Consider the following 12,662-nt stretch of genomic DNA (forward strand, 5'->3'; position numbering starts at 1 on the left):
AGGTTTTTTGGCGTGTGACCTGTTTTAAAGCAGTATGGTTGGGGCCCCATATCACATTTAGCAGTTCAACCAAAGTTTTCCCCTTTAAACTTCTCAGATGTTTTCACTTAAATAACAGTCTGAGGCCCAAAGAGGTATAATTACCCAATATTTCAGAAAAAAAGCAAAGATTGAGTCCAAAGTCCCCCCGCACCCCACCCAAAAAAAACCTTTTTCTCCCTTTATTTCCTAACCAATTATTCATCTTATGACCCCCCAGATTTATTTTGTAAACCTTTGAGGGGGCCAGACCAGGTTGGGAACCACTGGACTAAACCACCTAACTGTACATAAAATAGTTCAAAGTAGCTCCAGTGAAATTATACTTACACGTTCATCGCATTAGTGTTTACAGTCTGATCCATGTGTTTTGGATGTTGAATATCAGCATTTACTCAGAATATATATATAGTTACAAGGGCCATTTTTCTTCAGGACCAGTACCTTTCAATACTTTCAGTACATTTTACCACTAATACTACTTTTAATTAAATAGGATTTTTGTTTTATTTGTACTTACTCTAAAGTACTCGGCCGAGTTTCTGACCTCTAGTAGCACTGGGTAACGTGATGCACAGTCCTGCCAATAGTTGAACATTTTTTTCAATGATCTACAGGAGGCTGGAATGTACCAGCAATGGGGGCACTGCAAACCAGTAAACATGGATGTAAGCAATGCAGGATTTTAAATACTTAGACTAAGTTAGACTTCAAGGATACACCCAATAAGTTATGGTGACTAACAGACAACGTACACAGAACTTGTTGTTGTTTACAAGAAAACCCTACAGAGAACCTTTTAGTATTAGATCTGAATACATATTCCACCACTGTTCATCTTCCTTCTATATGTAATGTTGTGCTCTTTGAAATGAACTGTTTCATCTAATATCACCTAGCACTAACTCTAGGCATGTCAGAAAATAACAGAGAAAGTCAAACTAAGTTCAACTCGGACAAGTCAGCACTGATCATACTGTATGTGGGGAAATGATAACTTCTGAAACTACAATGAAACCTGTTGACTTTTTCACCCTGAACTGACTGTGAGGAAGAGCTCTAATAGGAGGCTGAATAAACAACATACTATCAGTTTGAGTTTTCTCTCCTCTAATTCATTTGTCCAATTTATAAACAGCATTGAATGTTTGCAGTTATGTTCTGGAGGCATTGTACAACACATAATGCACTGTGGAAATAAATGTCCCCATGGATTGTCACTCACATGGTAGAGGCAGTAAAGCAGCAGGTGGAGTTGACCTTTGGGACAAATGTCCACAAAGTACCAGTCACATATACAGGAAGTAGAGCTCCTGCCCTGATGCCATATATCATGTTACAGTATGAGAGCCTTGTGTTAGACTTAATTATCATACAGCTGCTATTTTGTATGGATTTGCATAATCTATCTCACTCCTGGGATGTGGGAAGAATGAGGAAGTGTGTTTTGCAGCTGAATGCCAACTTCAATGCACAGAAGCAGAACGCTATGCATTCTAAAACATAAACATGGCTGTAAAATTTGAATTCCTACCTGCTGCTTAAATGCCTGTAAGCTTTGAAGCTTTGCGACAATACAGTTGGATGTGAGCATTTGTTTTAGTAATGAAGCAATGCATCACAATAATGATGCAATATAGCTCTTCGTGATGCAATTACAGATGTTCATTAGCAAACGTTTGGCGGTGGGTCCACTGCGGGAAGAAAAGGTGTAAAAAATGATTGTGCCTTTACACACTCACTCAGTTTACAACATAGCTTGAGAGCAGCCTCCCCCAAACAAAGTACGCTCTACAACAACAGTCTCTTGTTGAAGCTTTGGAGCAACACATTACACAAGGGAGCTTGCGTGATTTCACAGCCCAGAGCTGGAGCACCAGGAAATGATCTGAGATCCTCGGGAACAGGAGGACAAATCTTACTCTGTCTCACACATTCTCTCCCCATTTCCCTTCCTCTCTCCCTCACATAAGCAGCTGTCCTGGCTCATATATGCTCACAGCTGCCCAAATCACTGGTCCCCAGACATGACGAAGGCCTGCACTAAGGAGGGGAGAGAGGGGGCTCCACATCTGGGTCAGTAACTGGTAGGTCTATTGGGCTGTCTGGGGAGGAAAAGAAGACTGACTGTCATTATTAATCCAAAGCTCCCAACTCTTTATTTTCATATTGATGTCAATAAAAGAGTCTGCTTTAACTGTGAAGAGACTAGACTCTGTTAACAGCTTCCACTGCAACACAACAGATGAACACATGGGCCAGAGGACTAACTCCTGTCCTCTTTGGCTTTCTTTTTAACTAGAGCAGTGCAGCATGTTAACAATTTCCATCGTTTTACTGGGAAACAGCAAAGGTTAGTGGTGAGCAGAGTGGATCTAGGCAGAGCGAACGTATTTTTCCGATGCTGTGTGGCTCCCTGCAGGAATGTGCTCTTTCAGTCGCCATGGAGAGGGAGACAGAGATTCTTACTGTTGCAGAACAAAGCTTAACGCTCAATGGATGGGTTTACAGGCCCCCTCATTGTAAAAGGATTAAATAAATCAAGGCCGGTCGAGACCTAGCACCACGGCACCCCTGCCGTGGCCTTTCAGCTTCAACCAAACAGACACACACAAACACAGCTGGCCCTCATCCAGGCATAGGGTACATTCAGCAGCTTTGAGAAATGCTGTAGTAACCTGGCTCACCCCTGAAGACATTTGCATGCACCTTGAGGGGCCAAAACAGAAAAAGAACAGGGGGCTGCAGGGATAAGATTGTTCTCTTTTGAGAGCACTCTTTGAAAAGCGGGGTTGGTGTTACATCTAATAAGAAAAACTCTTTTAAATACAGTATTCTTTTACAGGTGAATCTCATTCAAAATGAACTCAGGAACATTTATTCTGACAAACCTGAAACATATGCAAACATATGAAAATACAACATTATGATAACAACAACAATTAGGTTTGTCACCTAAACAATGTAGTTTATGTGACAAACCTAAAGGGAAATATTAGCATATACTTGAACCACACAGACCTTTTCTTATAGCATATTTATAGCAATTTAAGTGACAGAAAATTCAAACACACACACACACACACACACACACACAGGAAAATGAACCCTTTCCACATTACTGTGTTAACATACACTACTATTACTGCACAACCAGATGTGACTAAGAGCTTATTGATCCACTAAGTGTAGAGATAATGGAGATAAGTGTGTTTAAGGTCACAAACAGGACAGTTTATTAGGTTGGGAAAGGTCCTCCTCTTGTTGTGCAATACCAGAAAGTACACAAGATTCCCCTGGGTGAAGACTGATGATACAACTCAAGCTATTATCCCAATTTTAAGCTACTGACATGTATACATACTAGTCTTATCAGAGTCACACAGTGCAAACACATCACTGGGGGGTGTGGAGTTAGTTTTTGGATAGGGCAGCACACTGAAGGGTTTTTGTCTACCTGAACTTAGGCTGTAGTGGTTTAGCGGGTCGGCCACCCATGCATTGTCCTGTATTACACTCTCCATCTCCAAGTCTGCATGCAGCCCGATGGACAGATGGACCAACAGACAGATGGATGGATGGATGATGGAGACATGAGAGAAGCAGCAGAGGGAGAGAAGCACTTCACGTTAGAGAACAGAGCAACTGTGTACTTTGGGACTTTTAGGTCAGAAGCTTTGCACAGAAATGATACTTTGATGTTAAAGCAATAGTGAGACAGTATAGAAAAAATGTCTGGTAACGAATACTCAAAGAAATGTTGCATACATCAGTAAAACAAGTCTTCTTAACCAGAGAAGTAAAATTTAACTTTAACTACAATCATCCCGGTCTTAAAATGTGCAAACATGTGTGTGAGTGAGTGAGTGAGTGAGTGAGGGAGGGGTGAGTGGGCGGGGGTGGATGAAGTGTGTATACCAACACGCACAGGGGGGGAAGAGACTCCAAGAAGCAGGCTGCAGGCCAGAGCAGGGGGAGGCTGAGGCAGAGGAGTCACAGTCAAATGCAACAAATCAAGACACATGCTAATACTACTGAACATCCCTGTGCAGTGAGACAACAACAGCATTAAAGATGCATTGAGGCAGTGGAGAACAAGCAATGCAGTTTGGACACAGGAACACTTAAGTTATTTGTTGTGCCACTGATCATTTAGGCCAAGTTAATATTACTGACAACAGGGCATCTGCTGCTTTTAGAGAACCCAATGTTAGATTTGAGTTATTACTATGTATGAGCCAGGATTGATTTCAAAGTTATATCATCAACATATATCTGATTGAACTTAGCTGAAGAACATCACTAATCAATAACAATTCTATGCAAAAATGGGCAATTCCAGAGAATTTTCTGTATATGGGATATTTAAAGTATATACTTGACCTGTGGATACTCTGTAATGAAACAAATGTGTGGTTAACAAATAAGGACACATGCAAAAAAACAAACAAACAAAAACAAGCATTGAAACATTGCTCCAAAGCAGGGGAGTGTGCAGGCAGATTAAGTCAAGCCTTGGACTGTAGAGTGTGTTGTGCGTGCACTGCAACAGTTAACTCAACACTGCAAGATGCATTTCTAATCAGTCACACAGTCTGAAAGGCTCAAAAACTTGAGTTCCAAACTAGACTGGCACATCAGATAACACAGGCATCCAAAAGGCACCCGAAACCCCTGTGACTATAATGATATCCCATTGCCTGTAATTGTTGATCTTGTGGGGTTGGTGTGTTTTTTTTTTCCGCTGTGTCATTACTTAATGCAGACCCCCTTAGTCCCGGAGGCTTTTTGATGGTTAGGATCCGGCTGTGCTCGCCCACCCCAAAGCCAGCCGGATGGCTGTGACATTGAGTCATATTGGATGAATCAGTCTTTGGATATGGAAGATGTGACGTGGATTCGTACAACACACTGAGGTTTGATCAAAAGGGCTCGGTCAAAACAACATGACGTGAGCTGCTATTTTCGTTGGCAGCTGCGGTGTGTAATTCAGTGTGTGATGAGGTGAGGGTGAAGTTCAAGTTCAGCTCAGTATCGCAGCTGCCAAATGTTGTTAAATGTTGCTAAGAGGGTTTATACTTATACATTTGTGTTCGACGCTGTCAGGAGCGTGCTAAAGAGCTTATCTGTTTGCTCTGGACAGCAATAGATTAGCACAGTTATTTGCATAGTGCTGAGTCAATATAACATGATTAGCTTGCTATTTAAGGGGATGTTGTGTCAGAATTATGGGTTTCCTTTCACTCTAACGTACTCATAAATTGAATAATACTGATGATTATGTGTTATAATTCACTTCTATTAAAACAGACGGGGACCTCTACAGGGCACTGTATAATAATTTCATTTTCAGATTAGGCTTATTACCAAATGTTTCAAATGAGTTGAGGGTTTGGATTTAAGAAAAAGCATTTCACTCATTCAAAATGATCAAACAGGGTGTAAGTATGTTAGACCAAAATCGATACAAAATCACTTCCTTGATGCAACAAGTCTGTCAGACCAGCAATATCATTTGTGGGCAAGGTGTGACACACACCCACACACACCTCAAGCCACTTCCTCTATCACAGACCTAACCACTTCCTGAAAATTCAGCCATATCAGTGAGACATTAACTTCCATCAGTGATAACTTCCTTCCAACACATTTCCTCTGAATGGTTTAAGAGGAGGAGGGTAGGAGGGGGAGGAGTACCTGGTTTTGGCACCGAGTTGGTCATGGACTGCGGCACTTTATCATTTATGAGCTCCACACACTCGCTGGGAAAGAAGCCAACCTGCATAGAGCATAGGAGTGATAGAGGGAGGTGGGAGGAAGAACAATCAGATTTAGATAATAAAATGAAGACTGAGAAAGAGGCAACATAGAATCTATACTGAGGTGTGGATGTCACATCAGTCATGTGATTTTGGTGTCAGAAGACCGGTCACGAAGCAAACCATTTTGGACGTGGTTTGGACGTCGACTGATCAATGACCACAGCATTGGCATGTAGAGTGTGCATGTTTAGCTCCTTCTCTAAAATGAGTTTAAAACAGGCTGTGGGGCAGGTCCTGCTAAGCTGTGACACTTAGACTATGGAAGAGTTTGCCTGGACATGTCAGATTTCCTGATATTTTTAAGAATAATTTTAAAACATATTTTTGTTTCCTTGCTTTCATTTCTTTCTTAATTCTGTCCCTTTGATTAGGATTTCCCTTTTACATTTTCACTGTACATTACACATACAGGTCAATAAGCAGCTTCTTGTGAATAACACGTTGCTGCAGCTGTGTTCTTCTTTTAAAGACTTTAACTTTAGGTCTAAATTGTAGAGTGTAAGAGTGCCAGATGTAGCTCAGTGGCAAGCGGCACAAACATACACCACCTCTGACTGACTGGCTGACTGACTACCCCCTAATGGAGACTGGTGGTACTGCAGGTGTGTGTGTCACTGCACTCTTTGCATTTGCTGCTCATCAGTTCATTCTCCAACACCTGCCCTGTGTGAGCTGCGGTCTGCCTTTGGTGTGAAGCTATAAAGTCTAGATGTGATATATATATAACAGTCAGGTTTCCAGCTTGCATGCAATCAATGGGCTCTGTAGAAGTTCTGTAATCCAGAGGAGGCCAGCAGAGTCCAGCTACTGATCTGAAATATAAGTGGACTGATTGGTATCTGCCTGCTGGCTGCCATCCTGCCAGTGAGCCTGAATGTCAGGACTTCTTCTTGAAGGCAGCCAAAACACACAAGAGAGGAGAGAGAGAGCAGTGTGGAAAGATTCTGATTATAACTAAAGGGATCTCTGTAGAGGTTGTATGAAAATGGTATGTTGTTACAATGGTAGGAAATATTAATAATAATGACCACTTTATTTATACAGGAAACAGTTTAGAATGTGCTTCACACTGATATTATTTGCCCACAATGTAGACACTCATGCTTTTACATAGCTGCTTTGCATTATCACATTTACTAAGTGAATCTACATGTATTAAGCCCCTGGTTTACTAAGACAGCAGCTCATTATGCAGTCAGCTCCTGGACTGAACCTGGTTCTGACCTCCAGATAAATTCAGTAAATGAAGGAGAGCTCAGCAGGTGCAGTTCAGTAGTGGGATTTGTCTGGGATAACAGACCTTTGAGGAGAGATTATAATGTAGTGATCCTGAATTCAAAACATTTACTTCAGCTGCAGTTCAAATCCACCTGAGAATGTTACTGCAACACACAAAATATCACTCATATAAATAGGACATTATAAGCTATATATCTTATTATTAAAGCAGTAGGAGGCATGAATCATAAAGGAGATGGAGTGACATAATATTCATGTTGCAGTTGTCCAATTCAAACAGAAACCATAACACACCATCCACTATTTACTTTTACAGTAATCAGACACTGTGTTCATTAATAATTATCGCTCCAGTTCTAATGATAAGTATAGAGGCCTATATTAAATTCACCTTCCGGCTCATGTAAATCTCATCTGCGCTACATTTACACCTGCTTTTCAGAGTGAGAGAATTTTCCTGCAGCCGCACATTATGTGACATTAGTAAATACATGATCAATCTTTGTAATCTAACATGTTATTATTGCAATATACTCCTCCTCTTATTTGCACAATCTTCCTTCAAATGCATATGCAATAAGGAGCACTGTCTGGTGCTCTCGTGCACAAATCTGATATGCAAACTGCGACTCATGCCTGCTGTGTTTGTTTGATACAGTGCATGTGTTTGGGGCAGAATGTGTCACATCTGCGCCAGAAAAGCCTTAGAAAATCTGGCCCACAGTGTTCTGTATGTATTTGTTTGGGTGGAGCCTATACACACAAACATAATCTAGACACACTTCATTTCCTCCATTTCAAATTATTATTTCTTATAATATACTGTACAACAGGCTGTTAAACCCTCTGAAAATATTTATACTAAATCAAATTATGTAGTATTAATGATTGGAATTCATATTTTTACACTTTATTTCAGTCAGAGGTGAACAATAAGCAAATACAATGCTTAGACTACTGGATGCCGGGAGTTGAAACTGTGAGAATTAAGGGGGATTGTGACAAAAGTCCGGAAAAGCACAAGTTTTAGTGTGTTATAGGATTGTCCTGAAGACCATGTAGGAATATGAATCAGTCCAGCATTACAGGGGGAGGCACACACCCTGTAATCTGCTCAAAAGCTTCACATAAAAGAGGATTTGTATCTTGCTTTGTCTTTGAACTAACTCTGCTTTACACAGCAACATTCTGTCCTTGTCCTTGAAATTCCTCAAGTGCAAAACTAATCAAAAGTTTACAGCCAGAGGAAAAGACAGAGAAAGAGAAAACGTGTGTGTGTGTGTATATACACAGGTATGTGTATTTTGTGAGCTGTCCTACCTGAAAGCCATGCTTGCCCCTCCACCATGTGGTGTCTTCTTTAGGGGGCATGTCAATCACTGACACAATGTCGCCAACCTGCAGAGAGCAACAAAGGCAAGATTGTTCTTTTACCTCTTGCCAATAGAAGACATCAGTGAAAATTGAAATCATTACAAAGCGAGACTTTCACTTTCAATTGCAAGACCATAATACACAAAGGAATTTTCAGAGCAGAGTGATTTTGTACTTGTCTAAAAACATACCTTTTCAGCTGCTGAGTTTGCTCACAGTAAACATTTGTATCAGAAAAGATAGCTTTATTGCTCCTGCAGTTCTTTTTCTTTATCACTGTCTGTCAAGTTCAGTGTTAGGTAATCTTTATGCAGAAGGCAACAAGAGATGAGGAAATATCTGTAAGGAATTCTAATGAATTCTCTGTATATCTAGAGACAGAGAGAGAGGGTGTGCGTGTGCGAAGTGTTGATGTTGAGGGTTGTCACCTCAAAGGACAGCTCGTCTGAGGCCTGTGCAATGTAGCGCTTGATGACGTGGGCAGCAGCGATAGCTGGCACATTGATGGACGACTCTTCATGGACCAATAGATGATTCCCCTTATTGTCAACCTGGTGCACAAACAAATACACAGGCCTTTCACACAATACTGCTGGCCACAGATAAATACCTGGTCATCACTGTTCACACAATACCCATCTGTAGCTCCACACACATCACTGAAATACTTCTCAATTATACAACTTTGCATTACTCTTTGTGCTGTGTTCAGTTCATGAAATGGTGTCACTGCAATGTTTACACTTGACATTCATATGTCAAAAGTGTGTCAAAACTGGCAAATATATTTGCAAAATGGAATGCCCATAGGGTTTATTTTCTTTTTTTGTTCACCTTGTGAAAAGTTAATTCAGCAGCTCCTTCTCTACCATCGTATTCAAGTATGTTGCTGAAGAGTGAATTAATAGCTGGGAAGACTATATAGTAATCTTGCAGTCATATAAACCTGTATTAATCTTTTATAACAAAGTAAATCACTGTAAGTCCCCAGTCAGGAGCAGGGCCCTGAGGCCAGGTCAGATAATATGTGTTTCACATTCACACTAAAAGCAAACATGAGGAAAAAGGAATCTTTTATCCTACTTTTGTCTTATTGTTCCTTATCTGTTGATGTAGCTGTGCGGTATGTAAAGAAATTAGAAATTTCACTTTGCTGCATATTTAAATATTACATAAGTTTGCAGTGCTTGACCCCAACGCTGCAGCAATTCAGGCAGCAACCAATGCAGGGCTATTATATTATGTTGTATTGGACCCTGCAGTTTTCTAACAAGAAAAAAAGATTACAATGTTTTTCCTTTTGCACATTTAACACTAATTGAAGTTATACCTCAACCTTTTGGCAAACAAGCCTTAAGATCCAATTACTTAAGAACCTGCTAGACAACTGAAAACTACTCCTTAAAGACAGAGGAGAGCACAGCCTTACCTCCATCCATGTGAGGGCAGGCCCACAGTTGATCTTGTTGTCAGCGATGGCTGAGAGCCGGGAGAGGTAAGCCAACAACATTTGGGAAACTGACTAACATGGAAGAAAACACAGACAAGTTGAAGTCATTACATTTACTTCAGATACTACCATTTAGCACTATGTTCATCCACTACCAACACACTGAATATGAAACTTAACTATTACAGCAATAATTTGTAATTTCAGCCAAAGCTGCCTTCCATCTATGTTACTAATTACCATTAGCAGTTATGGGCTCCTTTTGTTACGTGTTTGCAGAGTGAAAAATACAACTAATCATGGAACTAAAGAATTTTACTTGGCAGTAAACCATTTGTAATGACAACTGCAGCTATAACTTCATATTACAAGGCTAATTTACTTTTATAGTTTCTGGTGCCCCACATCTACACACTTGGACTAATGCTAACACTAAAACCTTATTGAGTAGAATGTATAGGAAGTACAAGTTGCAGCTCTTGTGTTTGAGATCTTCTTGTCTAAACTCAAAGTTTCTTCACTGTTCATTATTGTAACCCAATGGTCAGCCTCGGGTTATATATTAAAAGTAGTGGAACATAAAATCCAGGGAAATTTCGTTGGAACCATTAATCCTTTAAATGTTTCTGGTGAAGGCACAATAGTGTTGTGCAGGCAGCTCATTATTCTGAAAGAGTCCACACACACAATAACCCTCAGTGATAAACTGGTTTTGCGAGTTTGGTTTGATACCTCTGCATTCCTTGTAGAGCCTCAATCTGACCTTAAAGGTTTCATCTGGCTCAGAATACATTTCAAAAGAGGGCTAAAGAGGGAATGACTGGCAAAATATCAAAATGTTCATTCCCAAGACAAAAGCCATGTAGATCATATCGGATATCAAAGCACAGTAATCGGAATAGGCTTTATCTAGATAACTTGATACCTTGTTACCTTGTATTTTAAGTGTATGGGCAGCAAATATCATCATTCATTTAATTTAGGAGCTTACTAAACACTGGATGGCTCAATGAGAACACAAACAAAGCATAAGCAAAGCCAGGTTCCCCAATCTTAAAAATAAATACTGATTTTGCATACATAATGTTCCTTTCTCCTGAGGCCAAGATTAAAAAGTTAAACTCTGGACACAAGAAAATGGGATTTCCAGTCTCAAATGTGTGTAGATGTGTGTTTCTAGTGCTTACCTCTGACTGATCAGTCAGGCTGTCTAATCGAGGCAGCTCAGGCAGCTGTGAGAAACGTCGGTCGTAGATGCAGAGGTGCAGGTGCTTGTCCAGGACACGGAAATCCTCATAGCTGCGCTTCACAATCCAGCTTCGACCCTTTAGCACCACAACAAAAAGAGTAAAATGAGTAAAAACTGTAACAACGCAACACATAAATAGACGCAGAGAACACCTCAGTCAACTAAAGAGCTACATGCGGTAGCCTTTAACACATTACTGTCTTCATGACATTCAACTCCAGCTAGGTTGTTGTTGAAGTGTTACCTCATGTCTCATGTCATGTTGGCAATATTTCATGCTTTCCAAATAATTCCACATACAAAATATCCTTCTGCATGTATGTAGGACACATGATAAAACCTTAAAATTGGTAGTGACAGCACATACAACACTTCAAGACACTCCAGGTGTATCAAACGGTTTATAGACAGTACTAGTTGTGGGGGAGGCAGACATCATTAAGGAGCAGGCCCATTACCCACACTACATTGTGTATACTTAACATTACTGCCAAGTGTTTCTAAAGCACAGATTAACATTTCAGCTTGATGAATACATTTTCCTACCTCCCAGACAGTAACTGTTTTCCCTTCACTTCAGTACAAGATGGTAATAAACTAACTGAATCTGTTTTGAGGACTCTTCTGGGTTGGTGTGTTCAGTTGCTGGTGAGAGCATCTAACACTTGAGTACCTTCGAGCAGGCTGCACAACAGCAATTCTACTGGCTGCTTGGAAGGTAAGAAAAAGTCCTTTATCAATCTAATGATCTGCAGTAGTGTAAAATGTAGCTTTACATCACTGCACCAATGGGATTTATAGTAAAAGGGATAAAACATACAAAAGCCCCAGTCCACTGCCTCAACTCTCTCATCAATGTTGAGTCTGCATAAGCTGAATACTAGTATGGACCAATGGAGAAAATATTACGTTTTTCTTCTTCCTCCAAGCTTTCAGGTGTGAAGATGAATGTTACAGTATTTTAAGGAGCAGTCATCTACTTAAGGAAGGGTTCAGGAAGTTATTAAATCTGTGTAATACCTGAAAAAAAATGAATCATTACAATTTTATCTCTTTAACAGAAGCTTCTCTGTTGTAACATCAGACTCAGACTAAGTCTGTTTAATTGTGGTGTTCCCCAAGGGTCCCTTCTTGGCCCACTGTTGTTTTCAATGTATCTTCTTCCCCTCAGTCATGTGAACAAAGCAATGAAGTTCTCTTCAGTTGCTATTAGAAGGAAATGCAGTTATACTGTATGTTCCACTGCAATCCACTGATTGCAGTAACAAGTATAACCAGTCTTCTTGCCTGCCTTAATGACATTAAATGCTAAGAGGTTTCATAAAATGATAAATCTAAGATCATACTAATTGGACCAGAATTGTCTACCAATCAATTTGACAGTAGTTCAGGCTCTCTGTGAAAAAAACATCAAGCAGACAGTTTGGTGTTATTTTTGATGCTGCTCCTTGTTTTGAGGACCAAGTGAAGAATATTGTCCAATTATGTT

General features: G+C 40.2%; 1 protein-coding gene across 5 annotated transcripts in view; it reads right to left on the minus strand.

The window, feature by feature from the left end:
• The window catches only part of arhgap32b (Rho GTPase activating protein 32b), a 107,790-nt gene that overhangs the window by 24,629 nt on the left and 70,499 nt on the right, over nt 1–12,662 (minus strand). For 2 of the 5 annotated variants that reach the window (XM_042430984.1, XM_042430983.1), the window contains exons 7-13: nt 11,112–11,249; nt 9,904–9,996; nt 8,903–9,025; nt 8,421–8,498; nt 5,737–5,818; nt 3,968–4,018; nt 3,497–3,571 (exon numbers count right to left, since the gene is read on the minus strand). In XM_042430984.1, coding sequence (XP_042286918.1) covers nt 3,497–3,571; nt 3,968–4,018; nt 5,737–5,818; nt 8,421–8,498; nt 8,903–9,025; nt 9,904–9,996; nt 11,112–11,249 — 640 coding nt within the window. Of the gene's footprint in view, nt 1–3,496; nt 3,572–3,967; nt 4,019–5,736; nt 5,819–8,420; nt 8,499–8,902; nt 9,026–9,903; nt 9,997–11,111; nt 11,250–12,662 lie in introns of those variants that run through there. The other 3 variants (XM_042430985.1, XM_042430988.1, XM_042430987.1) reach the window with 3 other exon arrangements.

Source organism: Thunnus maccoyii, chromosome 13 (genome assembly GCF_910596095.1).
Source record: "Thunnus maccoyii chromosome 13, fThuMac1.1, whole genome shotgun sequence".
NCBI lineage: Eukaryota > Metazoa > Chordata > Actinopteri > Scombriformes > Scombridae > Thunnus > Thunnus maccoyii.